The sequence below is a fragment of the Antechinus flavipes genome, chromosome 5, assembly GCF_016432865.1.
Source record: "Antechinus flavipes isolate AdamAnt ecotype Samford, QLD, Australia chromosome 5, AdamAnt_v2, whole genome shotgun sequence".
In the NCBI taxonomy this organism is placed as follows: domain Eukaryota; kingdom Metazoa; phylum Chordata; class Mammalia; order Dasyuromorphia; family Dasyuridae; genus Antechinus; species Antechinus flavipes.
Genome location: NC_067402.1, coordinates 237,249,636 through 237,270,381, shown reverse-complemented (window position 1 = coordinate 237,270,381; position 20,746 = coordinate 237,249,636). Strand labels below are relative to the sequence as shown.

The window sequence follows — 20,746 nt, the reverse complement described above, 5'->3', positions numbered from 1 at the left end:
AGGCGGGGTCCTGGACCGGCCCCAGGGCCTTCATCAGGTTACCAAACCGGCCACCCCAAGCCTTTTGGATCTCTTTTGGCTGAAACTTTCAAGGAAACTAGGAGACTGGAGCAACCGGGGAGGCCCCAGCGGAAATGAAAACGGACACTGAGGCAGCGGTGGCGACGGGATCAGCTCGAGCAAGGTGCCGAGCCTCTGGGCCGCAGGAGGGCCGCACTAGCTCGCCTGTGGGCTTCTCTGAGAAGGCCGGGGCAATATCCATAGCGGCATCCTGGACCGCTTGTCCTCACCTCTCCCTTCCTTTATCATCGCAATCATACCCTCCTCCCACTGCCCTCCCGACCGGAGATAACCTGAGCGTGGCCCGTTACCCACCCACCAAGCCCCCCACGCTGCCTCCGGACACAAGCAGCAGCAGAACAGACTGACGACTGGGCCTGACAAGGCAGCGGCAGCAGGAGATGGAGGCGGTGCCGGAGCAGAGCTGGATCCCGGCTGCCGAGTCGTCGCTGCCACTTCCTCCTCCTCCTCCTCTCGTTGGGGCGGCAGCGGCAGCGGCAGCCCCCGCGAAGGTTCGTCCGCGCCAGCTGGCGGGCGGGCGCCTGGGGGAGCTGGAGTCCGGGCCGCCACCGCCGCCGCCGCCGCTGCCGCTGGATGGCCCAGGCCTCGGGAGCCGGAGCCACCGCCGCCGCCGCGGGCCGGATCGAGCGACGCTTTACGTCCCGTCCCCCCCCCTCCCCACCCCCACCCCTGCTCCCTACTTCCCTCCTTTTTCCCTCCCTCCCTCCACCGCCGCTGCCCCCCCCTCTGCCCCCCCTCCCCGCCCGCTCCGCTCTTTCCCTCCCTCGATTGGAGCCGAGACAAAAGCAACGGGAAGCGGAGGACCGGGACGCTGCCCACGGACCCCCGGCGCGACCGGACCGGCCCCGGAGCCTTTCCCCGCCTCGCGGGGACCCCGGATTAGCCGCTCCCGCCGCGCGCCCCGCCGCCAGACTTCCGAAAAATTGCCAAAAACTCACCGCATGAATTTTCTTGTCCCGCGGATCCAAGATGGCGACGTATCAACCGCGGAGGCTGCTGGGAGCAGGACCTTTACCCTTTGACCTCCTCCGTGACCTCCCTGGCGCTGCTCGGGCTCGGTTCGGAGGGGGTGGCGGGTGGCCGCAGCTGCGGTTGTAGTACTCTGGGACGGTAGGGGAAGGAGGGGGCTTAGGGGTAGGGTAGGAATCGTCGTCGCGTGCTGCGATGGGGTCGGGTGTGTGTGTGCGTGTGCGTGTGCGTGTGGGGGGAGGGAGAAGGGTGGCATCATCCCACGCGCGCGCACACCCCCCTCCCCCCTCCCGCCGAAGCCGATGCATCTTGCTCCCGCCTTCCTGGGCGGCCGCCGCTGCCTTCGCTGCAGCTGCTTTTGCCTCTGCCACTCGTGGTCGTTATAGCGAACCAAGCGGGGGCCGGGTCGACTCCGCCGCTGCCGGCCTCTACCGCCCTCCATGGGCTGGGCCACGGAGCGCAGGGCGCCGTCGGGACTCTTCCCTCTGTTCTTTCTCTGTATTCCCCGGGAGCTAGCTAACCCCAGGACCGTACCCCAATGCCCGAGCATCCTCCTCCCGGTCCTGCCAGCGCAGTGTCGGCCTGCTTCTTAAGTGAGTCTTAATGTCCTTCTTGGAAGGTTAATTTTGCATCGCCTGTCCTGAACCCCTGAACTCCCGGGTGTACTTTCCTCTCCCCTCCTTCCCCTTTCCCCCTTCCCTTCCCGCTTCCCCCCTCCCCCTCCCTGAACTGGGACGGTAACTCAGATCTGAAGCATAAGCATTTTAAAGCCGCCAGAGGTAAAGTGTTCTTCGACCCTGAACTTCAGTTCTCTTAATACGACTTAGTTTGAGTTGAAAAGTCATTCTCTAATAAATGTTCACAAGTGACAGGATTTCCCAGACTTCCTAGAGTTCATAGAGGCTCCATTGTCAACCTAACCAGATTCTATTGCAAGGGAGGGAATAAGCATTTATTTAAACTTATATTATCTGCCTTTTTTGGCACAATCTGGTAAAGCCTATGTCAGAATAATATTAGTTAACTTTTACACAGTGCCAGATGCTTGTGCTAAGAACTTTATAAATAATTCATTTGATCTTCACAACAAACCTGTAAGGTAGGTGCTGTTATTATCCGCACTTTATAATTGAAGAAACAGATTTAAAGTGACTTACCCAGAGCCACTAAACTGGTGTCTTGAGATGGATTTGAACCCAGATCTTTATTATAGACCTGTACCACTGGTACTCACTTAACGTTTTGGAAAGAGTTGTATGTGATTAAGTGAGATTGAGTTGAGGGTCTGCATTAAAGGGGAAAAAAAACAGTTCCATTTTACTCTTCAAGCATTTTTATTTAAAATTTATTAGCTCTCTACTAGAATACAAAGAGGAAAAAACAACTTACGTTGTCAATATAGATTATAATAATATCAAAACAGGAAAAATGTAGTTTAAAAAAACTTGATATTCTGTGTGCTTTGGTTTCCCTGTTTTTTGAGAAAGTTCACTTCAAACAGGTAAGAATAGAAAGCTGGACTAAGGATCAAGGAAGATCTGAATTCAAGTGCTGCTCTTAACTCAGACTGGTTGTGTGACTCGAATACAGACTAAAGATGTGATTGAAAAATGTTCACTAATATGGAGACATACATATTTATGCTGACAGAATTAAACTCAAACAAATACTGTATAAGTGCAATGCCCCTCAACTGCTATAGCTGTTGCCCCAGTAAGTCATTGTATGGAAGATGGTTTGCTTTTAAAATGATTATAAATGCACATGTACTGCTTTTAACTCACCACAACCACTTCCTTGATTCTATGACTGCAACATAACTGCTAGTTCCTGTTGATGAAGAATTTAGGCCTTGCTCTAATGTGTTCTTCAGGCCTTTAAGAGGGAATAAAGATTCTAACTTGCTTTGGTACACAATGTTTGTTTTGAAATCTTAAGAGCTTGAAGAAAACTTGGAGTTTATTGAGTCTAAACCCCATGTTTAAAGAAACAGGAGAGAGGTTAAGTAGTATTTGAGTCTTAGTCCATCTGACTGACTACAATGCCATTTTGTCTCTTGGAGTTCCTCAGACAGTACTCTACCCTCTGATGACCATTTTTTATTTTCCCTAGTTTTCTTCAAGTCTTTGCTTATATTCTACCTTCTATAGATGGCCTTCTTTTAATCACTCTAATGCCTGATTTCTTTTGCTTTCAGATTATCTTCATTTATTCTGAATGTATCTTCTACCTATCTACATATTTACATATTCTCTTTGCAATTTGAATATATCCTTTTTGAAGACAGATTGGTTTTTTGTTTTGGTTTGGTTTTTGCCTTTATTGTTGTGTCTCCAGCAACAGTAAGTGTTTGATAAATGCTTGTTCACTGACTACAACAAAATCACACATTTAATTCTTGTCCCTGTCATCAGTAAAGTGCCTCCCATGTCCTGGGCACCTAGTATTTAGGTTGCAAAGACAGATATGGAAGTTCTTCCCCTCAGTTATAATTTTGTTGATAGACTTTATTAGTCAATAGTAGAAATTGTAGAGACTACCATATAACTTAAATTTCACCTACCATGGTTTTAATTCTTGCCTAAAACTCTGCTTTTCCCTTAAGGCAAGCATAGTGGTATTGTTTGAAGTATCCATTATTTAGTGAATTCTTCACAAATCATAAGCACCAAAAGGAAAAATATGAGATTTTAAATAACAATAAAGTAAAAAGATGGAATACTTTTCAAAAGAATTGCTATTAACCATGTGAAAGAAAATTATAGATCGCTACAAAATAAATGCAAATAGAACTAACCCTGAAGTTTCATCTCAGACCAGCAAATTGACAAAGATGACAAAATATGGAAACTCATTGTTGGAGGGCATTTAAAAAAGACAAGCAATGTAATTCATTATTGGTGGAGTTGTGAATTGGTCTAACCAGTCTGGAAATTCCAAAAATTTGGGATTATGCTAAGAAATTAACTAAATGTTGTATCCTTTTTTTGCTCAGAGATTTAGATTTTAGATACATAATTCCAAGTGATGACAGAAGTGAAGGTTCTCTATACACAAAAATATTTATAGCAGCACTTTTTATGGTAGCAAAGAACTGGAAACAATGTAGATGGCTGTGGATTGGGAAATAACTATACAAAGTGTGTTTAATAAATATAATGGAATACTGCTGAGCTATATGAAACAGTGAACATGATGAATACAGAGAAGCATTTAAAGACTTGCATGAACTGGTACAGTGAAGTAATAGCCAGGAAAGCAATATGTACAATTTCTACAACAGTGGGAATGAAAAGAGTGACCACAAGACAGTGAAATTGAATGCTGCATAATGAAAAAGAACAACTGATGCCAAATAAATAGAGACATATGTTCCCCACTTGATTCCCCCACCCCCACCCCTCACCTTTACAAAGTTCTTGTGCTGCAAAGCCTGGAATATTACATATAATGTCAGATATTCCCACTACCTTGACATTTTGCTCCTATTTTATCTTTAAAAAAAAAAAAAGATAACTCACTGGGAGAGAATATAAAAATGATTTAGGGTGAAATCTAATTGACGTAAAAAGATTAATAAAAATCGTTTAAAAGAATAAGGGTATTTATTTGTGTTTGTATATGCATATACGTGTATATGTGTGTGTGTGTGTGTGTGTGTGTGTGTATGCTGTTTTTAAACCCAAAAAATAATATAATTCCCAAAAGGCTGTCAACATAGTAAATGGAAAAAATGCCATTATTCATGTATTTAAACAACTTTGCTACCACTTAATATTTAAATAGGAAAACAAGAACAACTCACTTTTTATTCTGTAGCCTGTTTCTAAACAGGTCTCATCTTTTCCATCTTTTCCCTTGCCCAAAATCTTTGCCAGTCTGATCATGGCATTCACAGCCATGATATATAAAGGCCAAGGGTAGGCATGACTATTTGTACATGGCAATGTTTAATTGTTTCTACATATCCTGATTACTACTGTACAAATTAAAGCTATCAACCAAAATAATTAGCATAGGATCTTAGAGCTTCAAGGCAACACAAGTCTTAGCATAATCCACTCAGAATCAGAGCTATAAATGTGGAATGTACCTTAAAAGTCATCTAGACCAATTTCCTTGTTTTACAGAGAAAACGGCATGAAGATGTAAAATGATTTGACCAAGGTCACAGTAATCAATATTTAAATACAGACTTCAAATCCAAGCACTGATTCGTACTATAGTACAGACAAAAGGTAAATCTCACCTATAGGAAATACTCTTGAAAAATGAGTTCAAAAAAAGTTACAGTAAAACTATGGGCGTGGGGGTAAAAAATAGAAGAAAAAAAAAAGCCCTTGCAAAGCAGATTAGAATCAATTTAAGGAGTTTTGTAGCTTTAGGCTTGTTGTCCAAGCTGTTCAAACATTTAAGAAACTATAAGTACATGAAGTAAGAAAATGTAAAAAAATTTTTTAAATTGTTATATACAAACCACACATACACACACACACGCATGCATGGGTAAAAATTGGGCTTATTTTTGATACATAACTAGATTATTCATTTGTTTATAGTTATATAAATAAACTTGCCAGAGTAGTGGACAGTGGCCAATTGTATGACTTCAATTCCTGACAGAGTATGTAATATTAAGAGTATAATTAGACTTTATTTAACATCTACTGGTCATCCTGCCATCTGGGGGAGGGGGTGAGGAGAAGGAGGGGAAAAATTGGAACAAGAGGTTTGGCAATTGTCAATGCTGTAAAGTTACCCATACATATAACCTGTAAATAAAAGGCTATTAAAATGAAATAAAAAAAATTTTTTTAAAAGAGTATGATTTGTAACCATATTTTTTTTTTTTAAAGTGATCACAAAGAATGAACATAACTTTAAAGAATGTCACATCAAACTAACATTTCCTTTTCTGATATGATTATTAGACTGAAATAATATAGTTTCCCCAGGTGTTAACAAAGGAAGTAATATTTTCGTACTATTCTGATAGAAAAGAAAAATATAGACTAGATGATTCTGTCATGAGCTATATTCAGAACCAAAGAATCATTATTAAAGACTCATTATATTGAAAAGAGTTCTCAAGTATAATACCCAGATATGATATAACATTTAATGACTTAGAAAAAGTCAAAGCTGTATGCTTATCCAATTTTCATATGATATATATCTGCATGGGATAGCCTGTCATTGAGGAGCAGGATCCAAAATTATCTTAAAAGGCTAGAACTTTGGGTCAAATCTAATAGGACGAAATTTAATTCATGAGCTTTTGGAGTTCAAACCTTGGGTTCCTACTAATTTGAATGGTGATTGAGAAAATGCAAAATTAGTTTATTTTCCTTATTTGCTTGTCATCCCCACCCCCATTCCCCCACTACCACCAGACCAGACTTAACATCCCATCCACCCAGACCATCTTGCCATCTGCCTGCTTCTCTGCACTTGGACCAGTATCTTTACCTGACCTTCAGAATCTGTGTCTCCACAGAAACTAGGCATTGACCCACACCTAACATCCTATACCAAGATAAGGTCGAAATGGATTCATGGTTCAGACAAAGAGTGATACTATAAGCAAATTAGAAAATAAATGATAGTCTACCTCTCAGCTCTATAGAGAAGGAAGGAATTTGCAGCCAAAGAAGAATTAGAATACATTATAGATACAAATAGAATACAAAGTAGATAATTTGATTATATTAAGTTAAAAAGGTTTTGTACAAACAAAACTAATGCAGAAAAACTGAAGGGAAATAGTAAACTGGGAAAAAAAATTTTTTTATATCCAAGGGAGAACCCTTGGTTAAAGGCCTCATTTCTAAAATATATAGAAAATTGACTCAAATTTATAAGAATACAAGCTATTCTCCAATTGATAAATGGTATAAACAAATACTTTTCAGATGAAGAAAGGAAAACCATTTCTAGTCATATGAAAAAATGCTCTAAATCACTCTTGGTCAGAGAAATGCAAATTAAGACAGCTTTGAGGTACCACTACACACCTCTCTTCCTGTCGGAAAAGATAATGATAAATGTTGGAGGGGATGTGGGAAAACTGGGACACATACATTGTTGGTAGAGTTGTGAACTTATCCAACCATTCTGGAGAGCAATATGAAACTATGCTTTATGAATGTTATAAAATATTATTGTTCTATAAGAAACAATCACCAAGATGATTTCAGAAAGGCCTGGAGAGATTTACATGAACTGATGCAAAGTGAAGTAAGTAGAACCAAGAGAACATTATACACACTAACAAGATTATGTGATGATCAACTGTGATGGACTTAGCGCTTTTCACAGCAAGGTTTATTCAGGCCAATTCCAATGGTATTGTGTTGGAGAGAACCATCTGGACCCAAAGAGGAGCGTAGGGACTGAGTGGATCACAACATAGTATTTTCACTTTTTTGTTGTTTGATTGCATTTTGTTTTCTTATTTTTTCTTTTTTAATCTAATTTTTTTTGAAACATGATAATTGTGGAAATATGTATAGAAGAATTGTACACATTTAACATTTATTAGATTACTTACTGTCTAGGGGAGAAGATGGGGAAAGGGAAAAAAAATCTGGACCACAAGATTTTGCAAGGGTGAATATTGAAAACTATAAGTTTGGGGTGAGGGGGAGAAGCTTTTTTAAAAAAAGAAAAAATAATTCATGTCTCCAAACCCTGGGAACACCATTTGAAACTCCCATCTAGGGACCAAGACTTGATTGGGAATCAAGTAAGTACAACCTTAGCCAATTTAGCCAACTATATTAAACTAATCTCAAACTCAGACTATATTTCATCTTCATATTCCCTCTAGCAGTCCACCAAGGCCATCTTCTTATCTCGTGTACTGTCCTCTACTTCTCCCTTCCTTGCTTTTGCCTCTTGTTTACTGTTGCCAAATCAATACTATCATTGCTTTTGGAAGAGCATAAAGTATTACTCTCTATTGGTCTATGAAACACCCCGGTGATTTCTTCAAATCAAGACTCCATTCCTCTAAAATGTTTGTTTTCCCCTTGAGAATAAGAACTAGCTTTTGTTTTTGTTTTTGTTTTTGTATTTCCAATGCATATTAGCATAGAGCTTAGGAAATAATGAATGAATGATAAGCATTTTAAGCACCTACCTGTATACCAGGTCTTATTTATTTGTGATAATATATTCTTATTTCATTTTCATCTTTGTATTTCATGCTGGAATTTGTCTTTTCTTATAAAACAGAAAATTATGTAAAGCTTTTTTTCCACTCTGTTCATGAAGGTTTTAACATATAACATATCATCATCATAGGTAGTATTTATATAAAATTTTAAAGCTTCAAAATCACTTTACATATATTCTCATTTAATCCTCACAACAACCCTATGAAGATGTTTTTGTTATCTCCAAAATCAACAAATTATATGACTTGCCACAGATCACATAGCTAGCAAGTGACTGAGGCAAAATATAGCTTAGGTTCTCCTGACTTCAAGCCTACCATTCTAACTTTTTTGTTAATGCTTTGCTTTCAGTAAGAATTTAATGCTTAAAAAACATTAATAGTAGGGATTCTTGTTCAAGATTGAGTAGGACTAGATGCTTCCAAAGACTCTTCCAATACTGAGATTGTGTGTTCTCGTAATCCTATTCTCTTCTAGTTCTCCCATGGTTTAATATCACTTGTAAATAAATCTGCCCTGAAAGACAAAACAGTTGGAGGATAATATTGACAGCAAAACAACTTCCATTTCCACTGCAATTTAATTCAAGAAGGGTTGATTAAGCATTTAGTATGTACAAGACATTGTATTAGATACTGGGGATACAAAGATGAAGAAATGTCTTCCCTCAAGAAAATTATATTTTACAGGTATATTTAGGTAAATATATCAAAATTAAATTTTCAGCTGAAACTCTGTAAGTGGAATATTCAAAAAGACCTCTTATGTCCTAAGAGGATTCCAAGAGTCTAAGGTTAGAAGGAAGCACATTCTAAGCATAGAAACCATTGGGGAGGTGGCGTGGGGGGCGAGGGGGGGGGGGAGAAGAGGAGGGGAGAATGAGGCGGGAGGGAGAAGGGAGTAAAGAGGAGACAGAAAAAATGTCATGTATAGGGGACAGCAAGTAGACTTTAAAGTTTACAAAGCACTTTCTTAGCAATTACTCTTTGAACTACGTAAGAACTGTGAATAATTGCAATTGTGAAAATAATTATACTGAGACATAATGTGAAAGCATTCATTTAAAGTACTCATATGTATGGAAATGCAAAATTATTCAATTGTATTTCAAGTCATATCTGACTCTTCATGACCCTATTTGAGATTTTCTTAGCAAAAAGTGATTTGCCATTTAGTTCTCCAGCTTATTTTATAGATGAAAAACTGAGGCAAGCAGGGAGAAGTAACTTGTCCAGGGTCATATATGTAGTAAATGTCTGAGACCAGATTTGAACTCAAGAAGATGAAACTTTCTGACTCCAGGCTCAGCATGCTATTCACTGTAAAATCTAACTGCTCTTAAGATCAAAATAACAACTACAATACTAATAATAAATTGAGCTCTGGTGCCGTTTAGGTTAGTACTCTAATTAGGAGAATATAACTACTTTTAAATCAACAAAATAGAATGTATGGCTTAGGATTACAGAGGCTAACCCTACTCAAAAATATTAGAATGATCAGCTTGTCAGGGAGGATAAGGCAAATTACATAGAAAGAAATCAGAAATGCCAATACCCCACCTGCTGCAAACAGCTTTACTGTAGGTGACTCCACTAAAGAATGTTCATAAGATGAAATAATGAACATTCATTAGATGAAATAAGATGTGAAATAAGGGCTATTAAAATCAGAAGGGGAGAAAGTTAAGGAACCTCAGTTCACTAAAAGTTTTAACTTAATACAAGCTCTAGACACTATGCCTAATAACAAAGTAAATGATAAAAACAACACCTAGGCTCCAAGTAATTTTGAAAAGATGGGCATACCTGTTTGTAGTGGCTAGAAACTGGAAAATGAATGGATGCCCATCAATTGGAGAATGGCTGGGTAAATTGTGGTATATGAATGTTATGGAATATTATTGTTCTGTAAGAAATGACCAGCAGGATGAATACAGAGAGGACTGGCGAGACTTACATGAACTGATGCTAAGTGAAATGAGCAGAACATTATACACTTCGACAACGATATTTTTTGAGGACATATTTTGATGGAAGTGGAATTCTTTGACAAAGAGACCTAACTGAGTCTCAATTGAAAAATGACGGACAGAAGCAGCTACACCCAAAGAAAGAACACTGGGAAACGAATGTGAACTATCTGCATTTTTGTTTTTCTTCCCGGGTTATTTTTACCTTCTGAATCCAATTCTCCCTGTGCAACAAGAGAATTGTTCGGTTCTGCAAACATATATTGTATCTAGGATATACTGCAACATATCTAATATATATAAAACTGCTTGCCATCTAGGGGAGGGGGTGGAGGGAGGGAGGGGAAAAATCGGAATAGAAACGAGTGCAAAGGGATAATGTTGTAAAAAAAATTTCCCTGGCATGGATTCTGTCAATATAAAGTAATTATTAAATAAAATTTAAAAAAAAAAAAGAAAAGAAAAGATGGGCATAGTTTTAAATTAAAATTCCAAAAAGGCCATTTTGTATTTAGCAACATTAAATTAAAGGAATTAAAATAAGCAGGAAAATTTTGCCAAAAAAGAATAGTTTATAAAAGCTAATGTCTCCTATAATTATCATGAATGAACACGTTTAATTGTATATGACACAAAGTGTGAAAAAAAATTTTTCAGAACCTACCCATAGCAGTATTTGTATTAGCGTTGTTGTGATATGAATGGAAATCTGCAATTAATTAGCATATGTCTAAGAGCAAGTGCTAAATAATATCATGAGCAAAACACCTTAAAAGAGCCATTAAGGATCTGTGCTAAAGCATCAACAGAATTCAATTTCTAGCTGATATGTATTTTAAAAAAAGGTTAATGCTATGCTGCTCAATCAAAGGTAACAAAAAGAAATACGTGGAAAGGAATCTGAAAAACAAAAACATCAGAAATTCTAAATTTCCTGTATCTGTAACTGAAAGTCAAAGTTAAAAGATTGAGGCAATATAGGGAGTCAAAGCAACATAATGAACAATCCAGCACCAATCAAAAATTTTACTAGAGAGTCTTTAGAAATAGAGGCAGGAGAAAATACATGAAGAATGAATATGTGCAAATTTTCTGCTTGTTTGGCTGTAAAAAGTCCAACAAAATGAAAATGAAAACTGGATTAAACAAGAACTTCAAAACTTGTGAAGTACTAATATAATGAATCGATAAATGTGTCAAAGAAGATAATCGAATGTTTAGCCTCCCTGAAAATTTTGAAAGTGGCAGAATTGAAGAAGATCCATAATTATTGGATTAACTGCTTCATGGTGGCATATGAATTACTAATAAAGTATCTTATCAGACATAAACCTGAATCATACCTTTTTTTATAGAAGACATCACAATACCTTGCTGTTGTTTGTTGAAAAGCACTAAGTCTATTACTATTGATCATCACATAATCTTGTTAGTGTGTACAATGTTTTCTTGGTTCTACTTACTTCACTTTGTATCAGTTCATGTAAATCTCTCCAGGTCTTTCTGAAATCATCTTGGTGATTATTTCTTATAGAACAATAATATTTCATAACATTCATATACCATAATTTCATATATGGATCACTTCTAGGTTTATACAATTGATCCATTTATAATTTGTATTTATATCTGAGTAGCTCTATTTCTATATATCTATATCCCTTATGATCTCTGAGGATCCTCTTTCCAACTCTCATGAGACAAGTCCCTGAGACAAGGGTGCTCCTGGGGGGACTGAGAGGTATTTCTCCAATGCCATCAGTTCAATCTTCCTTTTTACGGTGTTCTTCTCAATGTGATTACCACATTGTCAGTACTACAGTTTATTTAATTAACAGCTAATTATCTTTTATTAGCTTTTATGTAAATTGATATTTACTATGAAAATATATCAAGAACAGAAGAAAAGAGGGGAAGCATATGGTCTCTGACATCAATCCATTCTCTGGGGATAATGGGCTCAAACTTAAAACTATTTTTACATAACATATCCTTTCCAAGTTCACTTCCAAATTTGTCATAGCCAAGGGATATATCACTGTATTTCCCTCTTGGCTGCCTCCTATTTATGCTAGGTTAAACATATGACTAGGGGCTTAATTTCTTCCTTACCATCTGGCTTCTGGCAAATCCTGGCACAGATTCCATTTCTTAGATTTAGAAGGCAAGAGCTTTCACTCCTTCAGTGTTTCAAAGCTCACAAGATCATAACTAACTCCAGTACTCCTTAACCTAAATCAGAAATCAACAGATACAGAGGTAAAGAACAAAGATTCCCATTATTGATCAGAGAAATGCAAATTAAGACAATTCTGACATACTATTCCATACCTTTCAAATTGGCTAAGATGACAGGAAAAGATAATGATGAATGTTAAAGGGGATGTAGGAAAACTGGGAAACTAATACATTGTTGGTGGAATTGTGAACTGATCCAGGAACTACGTCCAAAGAGTTATCAAAATGTGCATATCCTTTGACCCAGCAGTGTTTCTACTGGAAACACTGTGTTTCTACCCTAAACACTGTGTTTCTACCCAAAGAGATCTTAAAGGAGGGAAAGGGACCCACATGTGCAAAAATGTTTGTGGCAGTCCTTTTTGAAATGGCAAGAAATTGGAAACTGAGTGGATGCCCATCAGTTGGAGAATGGCTAAATAAGTTATGATATATGAATGTTATGGAATATTATCGTTCTGTAAGAAACAGTAAGCAGGATGATTTCAGAGAGGCCTGGAGAGACTTACATGAACTGATGCTACATAAAATTAGCAAAACCAGGAGATCATTATATACAGCAACAACAAGATTATATGATGATCAATTCTGATGAATGTGGCTCTCTTCAACAATGAGATGATTCTAACCAGTTCCAATGATCTTGTGATGAAGACAGCCCTCTATACCCAGAGAGAGGACTGTGAGAACTGAGTATGACTCATAACATAGCAGTTTCACTCGTTTTGTTGTTGTTTGTTTGCATTTTATTTTCTTTCAAATTTTTTTTTTCTGGTCTGATTTGATTTTTCTTGTACAGCAAGATAATTGTATAAATATGTATGCATATATTGTATTTAACATATATTCCGTATGCATATATTGTATTTAACATATATTCCTACCGTGTTTAACATATATTGGACTACTTGCCATCTAGGGGAGTGGGTGGGAAAGGGTGAAAATGGAACACAAAGTCTTGCGAGGGTTAGTGTTAAAGAATAATCTGAGCATATGTTTTGGAAAATAAAAAGCTTTAAAAAAATTTTTTTTTTAAAAAAGAACAAAGATTCCCTTTCTATCCAATGCCTTATATCATATTTTTCTTATCTTGAATTTCAGCCTGGAAAGAATGAGTAAAATCAAGAAACTCACTATAGATGGTTAATGTCTTCTGAAAATCAAAAGATGATCTTTCCTCCTTGTGATTAGAGGACTAAAACAAATTACAGAATGTCTCTGCATCTCCCAATTAGGAAGGATCCTTCTCTTACTCATCAGACTATCTTTCTAGAATCAGGTTCCTCAACCTCTTTTACATAGTCTAAGAGCAGACAAAAGCACAATAAACATTTTCTGAGACTGGAGGTTCCATTAGCCAGGATATCTTTCCAGATATAGATATGTATATATGCAAATACATATGTACATGTCAGTATATATATGCACAAGTATATCTACATGCACATTTATATACGTGGGTACATATACCCACCTTTGTGTATATACATACATATACTAAGATTTACAAGAAAATAACATATTGGCTGAGGAATCAAAAATGTGAGCTTACATATCCTAAGACCATAAAAATAATTCATTATAGATTCAGTAATTGTTGAACAAGATGTCCCAAAACACCATAACATATATAATGCTTTTGTTATTTAACACAAAATCTTTTACTCAGTTCTACACTTATGGCTTATTTATATATCTCAGATATATAAATAAATTTAAGTACATTGAGAACATTATTGTATTCAATATTCACAATTAAAATTGTTATCTACGAACAATCAACAAAATGCCTCATGTGATATCAAGATATGTGGTTATACAAAAAAAAAATTTAAATGACTCTTTTATTTTTCTCTAATAATGCCAAGATGTTTTGGGGGATTTGATAAGTATAAAAATCTTAAGATTACTTTAAAACAGAAACTAAAGGCTTTGATTTTGAAAGTAGATATTAAACTGAACCAATAATTGAAGGCTATACCTATAAATAAATGCCTTGGTGTTCTCTAGGCAAGATATATTGAGCATGAAGATATAAAAGAGAAAGTTGTGGCTGAATACATTAAATGAATTATTAGCATTTTAAAATCAGAACTTGATAGAAAGAACACATTTAAAGCAATTAAGATCTACATACTACCAATCAGTATATATGTTAGGAATTATAAAAATGGACTATAACAGATCTGGGAATTGCCCTTTAAAAAAAAAGTACAGTATTAACAAAACATAGGGGTCAAAACTACAAAACTATTATAGAAATAGTGATATTTCTATATCCACCATCACTTCCACCCCCCCAAAAAAAAATCCAAAAGAAAAAAAAAGAGAGAATTGTTAGACTGTCAGAACACATGAAAAGCAAGCAAAAATCTTATTAAAAATACTTTTGGAAAAGAGTTATTATTTAACTAGGCAATGGTAAAAACTGATAGGTATATGCCATTAGATTTGGTGAATATAACCATGATTTTCTGTCAGATGGAGTCTGTGAAATAATTAATATCCTAAGAATAGAATCAAAACCCGTCCATTTATATAACATCTGCTTCAACTGAGCCAGAAATATATCAACAAAGAAACATAGAACTAATGGCTAAATTCTGCGTTATTGTGTGTGTGTGTGGGGTATGTGTATGTAAACAAGTTTATGATTGCAAACAAGTTGATGATGGCAATATAGGACTAGGATTTCCACAAGAACAGCTAGGTAGTGCAGTAGATAAAGTTCACTGGGAGGCCTGAAGTCAGGAAGCTTAATCTTCTGAGTTCAAATCAAACCTCAGACATTTACTAGCTGTGTAACCTTCTTTGTCTCAATTTTCTCATCTGTAAATTGAGCTGGAGAAGCAAATGGCAAACCACTATAGTATCTTTGTGGAAGAAAATGAAAAGAAACAATTTGGAGAATGCAATATATTCCTTAAAAGCTGTGAAAATTTAGCGCTTACTAAATGCCTAAAAATAAATACACATTAGAAGTTCACTGTTAGGGACTAACAGATAACAAATCCCCAAGAAACCAATAAAGTCCTCAAAATATCCTGGATAACTCATGTTAATGGAACTGGACAATATCACAGCTCAAATTGATATCAGTGGTATCAAACTCAAATAGAAAGAGGTCTGACTTAGAAAACCACAAATTAACATATTTTTCATTGTGTGTATTTGTGTGTAAAAAAACTAATAGTTTCCAAGCTGAGCAACTTTTTTCATTTTAACTATAATTCTATACAAATGAATCATAGTTCATGAAAACATATATGAGAGCAATTATGGTTATACCTATGACCTTAAGGAAGATAGCATAGTATAGTGGAAGTAGCGTTGGTTTGAAGGCATTTGACCTCTATTCAGAATTCCCACCTGATCTTTATTACTTCAGTGACCTTGGGTAAGTTATTTAATGTCCTTACACCTCATTCATTTTTTCATCTGTAAAATGAAAAAGTTGACTAGAAAACCTTTGAGGTGCCTTCTAAATATATCTATGATTCTTTGAAAAATAACCTGTGATACAATTAGATAGTATATTTCACAAAGCACTATACATGTAAACAAGAATGAATTTATCCCCCACTGACCTTCAGAACATGATTTTTGCTACATTTGCAGTACCTTTGGTGCTGAAATACATTTGGCATTAATAGCATGCTCTCCTAACAATCTTTAATTAATTAACTAGATTAGAATTTATCTGGATTATTGAGGACCAAATTTCTTACTATTTGATTTATGTTTGTTATTCTATATGAATCCCAATTAACATCCTACTTTGGTTACTCATCATTGTACAAAGGTGATCCTAAATTCTCAAAGTCTATGCAAGCTATTCACAAAGTCTAGACAATAGAATGTGTCTGTTTTTTGAAGAGCAGCCTACAAAAATTTACAAAGAAAATTATTCTTGGAAATCTAGATACATCTTTGGGATACCACGTCTCAATCAAGGCATATAATTGTTCTGTGGTAATAGAGAATACAGATATTATCTGTATCAATGGAGGTATTACCCACACTTATAAAACTTATTTAGAATAGTCAAATAAACTATATTCTAAATTGTTACTATGTAATAGTTTATAGTTACAAAATACTTTTATATACATTATCTCATTTGATCTTTACAATAGCCCTAAGATAATTATTATTATCACATTTTACAGATAGAATAGAACAAGTATGCATATATATGTCTGTACATATATACAAATATATGTATGAAGACACACATGAATACATACACATATATACACAGGAAATCCATGCTGGAAGCAATACGCTTGTGAAAGGATTAAGGAACTAATTTAGCTATTTAGAATGTATATAACATATGAAGGCATTCTTGGAACTTATTAATCCACTCCCTCCCCCAAATAAAAATGACTGAGAACATCTTATCAACTATCTACCTATATGCCTTCTATGCCCTCTCTCTATCTTTATATATCTTTATTAGGGTCATCTGTGTGTGAATTAAAAGTATCCTCAAGGAGGGCATTAGTAAATAAACAGACTTTCACAAACAATATTTAACAATCGACTGAATCTTTACCATCACAAATTGACTTGAAACAAGTGAAGACTTTAATATAGCATTGTATTCACTGTCAACTACGAAAAAGGATTTGACTCTGTAAAACAAAATATCACCTATAATTATGTGTCTCTCAGTTATATATTAAGATTATGTAATATGTCTTGAAGATATAGCAATGAAAATAGTCCTGTTCAATGACCTTTTGATAATAAACATCAAAGCATAAAACAAGGAGAGAAAAGGTCAAGAAAATTCTCTGTGCATGATGAGAGTTTCCAGATGTTCTTGTTTGAAAATGACATTGTGTTGTTTGCATCATGCCCCAAGACAACGTAAAACCTTCTGAAAGAAATGTGCACAATCATTCAAAGGAATTTAATCCCATAGGAAAGACTAAATAGATGAAGAGTATCTCTTGTCCAAATTCCAACATACATCAGAATAGACATGCTGTCAATATTGTCCAGTAGTGTATGTATCTGGGACAGACAAATAGAGTATCAACTGGATTCAGAGTTGAAAAGAAGGATAGTTAGTTATCTTACTTTTGAGAAATTGTAAAGCACTTTTACTAACCTCAAGTTTCCTAGAAACTGCTATAGAATCAGCCAACAAATATTTTTAAATTAGTTTTTATTGTCATTTTTTGTTTTATGTCACTTAAATTTTAACCTGAATCTCTCCCCAATTTTATCTTCCAAAGGGTCATCTCTTAGTTTAAAGAACTTTTTTAAAAAAGAAAAAAAAAATCACAAAACATTTCCAAAAATAAATCTGAAATATTCAATATGTCACAGACAAAGACTATCCCCCCCCCCAAACCTTTTCTACAAAGTAATAAAGAGAATGTCCTTTTTTTATTTTATGGTTTTACTCTCCACTTCTATTGTTTGTATCTTTGTGTGACATTATTTTCTTGGCCTATTACCTGACTTTATATTAATTCACAAGTCTTTCTAAGTTTCTCTGTATTCACTGTATCTACCATTTCTTATATCACACTAATATTTTATTACATTCGTGTACTATAGTTTGCTTAACTACTCTCCAGTCAATGGACAATTACTTTGTTTCATGAGCACAAAATGTACTGATATAAATTTTTCATATGTGGAATTTTTTTTTTTATCAATGTCTTCCCTCAACTAGCACTTATGAAAGACTTGATACACGTCAAATACTGCTCTAAGCTCTGGGGATAAAAATACAAGAGGACTGTCTTTATCTCAAAGATGTGAATATCTATAAGTAGTGGGAGTGAAGATACTACATCTCCAGGTAAGACATACGTCATCCATGGAAATGTGGGGAAGGGAGAGGCACTATATCTGTGATTTCATTAGCATAGGGAGCTCCCAGTAAACAAAACTGATTTCAAAAATCTAATAATTAGAAAATTTTAAGACTATAGATGAGGATAGGATATAAAAACAGATGACTAAATTGTATTTTGTGCATGCATGTGTGGAAGGAAAATTTGGTCTTCTATCACCTCAATTGATGTAAGTTACCTGATGTAATCATAGTTGATGAGGTGTTAATGTATTTAAAAGGTATTAATATGCAATTATATATTTATGAAATATGAATAACTTTGTCTCTCTGTCTCTGTCTGTCTGTCTCTTGCTCTTGCCCTGTCTCTCTCTCTGTCTGTCTTTCTCTTTCTTTCTCCATTTTGCTCTCACTGAGTCAGAAAGCAGCAAAATCATTGGATTGCTAATGATTGGCCATGTTGCTGGGTGACTTTTAAAAGAGTTCAGTTAGTTTGAGTCAAAGAGGGAGCTAATAACAGCTGGGAAGAAACACAATATTTTGCCTCTTAGAAGAGGAGAAGAAATTTTCTCTCTTTATTCCACCATCAACTTACTGTATATGGCATCTAGCAATGGAATTATATTACTTAGTCAAAAGGAAACATCCTGTTCAAAAGTCAGAGAGTTTGAGATGTAATTGAGCAAAAGCACACTCTCCAGACATAAATACAGAAAATCACTCACTTGAAAATAGAACAACTTTAAGAAACATGACCTCTGGCAGCAAAGATGAGAGCTAGACACAAACTCAAAAGAGAGTTAGGCTTGGCAGCAAAATAAGCCACAAAAGGAATGGTTAGTCTTAATAACATGTATTCATTGCACATGGGCTTATTGCTATCTCTGTATATTGTACCCATTATTCTCAAGGGTGAATGCCATTTTATTAGTAAGTAGTATTAGTGGAAAATTTTGCCATAGATTTATTTGGGATGGGGGCAGGGGAAGAGTAGTTATAAAGATTATCCAAAAGCCTACCATTTTATAGACTTGATTTATCAATTTGAAACTGAGTATCTTTCCTTCAATAATTCTAAAGGAGACAATTACATGATTTAAAGTAGAAGAATACAGAAGGTTATTTAGTCTAACCATACCTCATTTCACAGGTGATGAAATTAATATTAAGAAAGGTTAGTTAAAAAAACTTGAAAAAATTAAACAAGTTGTCCAATATTACACAGCTAGTGTCAAAGGTAGTATTTGAAGTCAGGTTTTCCTTACTACTTTCCTGTCTACAAAGCTACATTGCCTGACTTAGAGATATCTTTAAGTCAAAAATACAAGAGATTTTCTTTTTTCTTTTTAAAGACAATAAATAAACAACTAGTTTTTTATTTGAAGTACTGTGCATTTGCTAAAATTGTTTACATATTATTGACAAATCTTTGTTAGAAGCAAAAGGAGACTACTGTTTCAGTAAATGCTATATAATGCTATGGGAGCTAGAGGTAGTAGATTACTAATTTCAGATTGCAAATTAATAAATTTGATGATTATTAAATTTGTTTGATTTAGAGAAAATTCAAACTTATTGTGAACCAAATGTCCCAGTTTAGAAAGTGGTATATCTCATTTCTTCTATCAGTCTGTTTCTAACTTTGTGTCAATTTCCTACTTTGAAGTGACTGGATATACCATGTGACTTCCACTGGTTCTTTTAAAAACGCTGCTCTGCCCAAAATGCTAGTTAGCTAATTTGTAACTCTTGTTTTCAAGATAGGTTTATTTGTACATACAATCATGTGCATTACAAATTATCATTCAGACTTTTCTTTTCCAAATTGCATTCTATTTCAGTTTTAAAATTTCATTATTTCACTTTTTAAGTTCAGCTGTCCTGAATTAAGGAAAGTTTTAAATAATACAGGTAAAGTCTTCATTGTAACTTTTGGTACAGTATCATTCAGTTAGAAGATCACAAATATTAAACTTATATACTTGGTAGAAAAAGTTGACTAATACTGATTTACATGAAAAAGATTCATGGTGGAACAATTTGTAGTCTACTTTGGGACTTTTGGTTTTCTTGACCACATTCTCAATCCACAATAAACTCTTTCTGTCTCTGAATTTCAAGAGTATTTATTACCTAGTATGTCTCTAGGACTGACTTTTTTGGTTTGGTCTAAATAAATGAACCAAAGAAGACTCAAAAGAATAATCATCCAAACCATGAGTGAACCAATAGTCAATACTGTAGGCATAGATAGTCAGTAACATAGTTCCAGTTGTGACTGGTTTCCACAAGCAATAGCTTGAAACAGAGGTGTCAAAAAGCCACACATAAGAGTTAGCCAAATTAAAATTCAATTGGGAAACATTTAACAAAATAAATAAAAATACTAGCCCACATTTCTATTTGGGTTTGATTCCAGTGGCTTAAAAGAGTAAGTCACCTAAGAAATAAATGTATATCTATCCTTGAAACAAGAATGGAGGGATTACAGAT

The 20,746-nt window shown here is 35.7% G+C and overlaps 1 protein-coding gene across 5 annotated transcripts in view; it reads right to left on the bottom strand.

Annotated features, from left to right (window-relative positions):
* Positions 1-4,640, bottom strand: part of CNOT2 (CCR4-NOT transcription complex subunit 2) — a 160,016-nt gene extending 155,376 nt beyond the window's left edge. For 2 of the 5 annotated variants that reach the window (XM_051961501.1, XM_051961503.1), the window contains exon 1: positions 1,020-4,639. In XM_051961501.1, coding sequence (XP_051817461.1) covers positions 1,020-1,600 — 581 coding nt within the window. In that variant the 5' untranslated portion in view covers positions 1,601-4,639. Of the gene's footprint in view, positions 1-1,019 lie in introns of all 5 variants that reach the window. The other 3 variants (XM_051961500.1, XM_051961504.1, XM_051961505.1) reach the window with 3 other exon arrangements.
* Between the last annotated feature and the right edge of the window lie 16,106 nt (positions 4,641-20,746).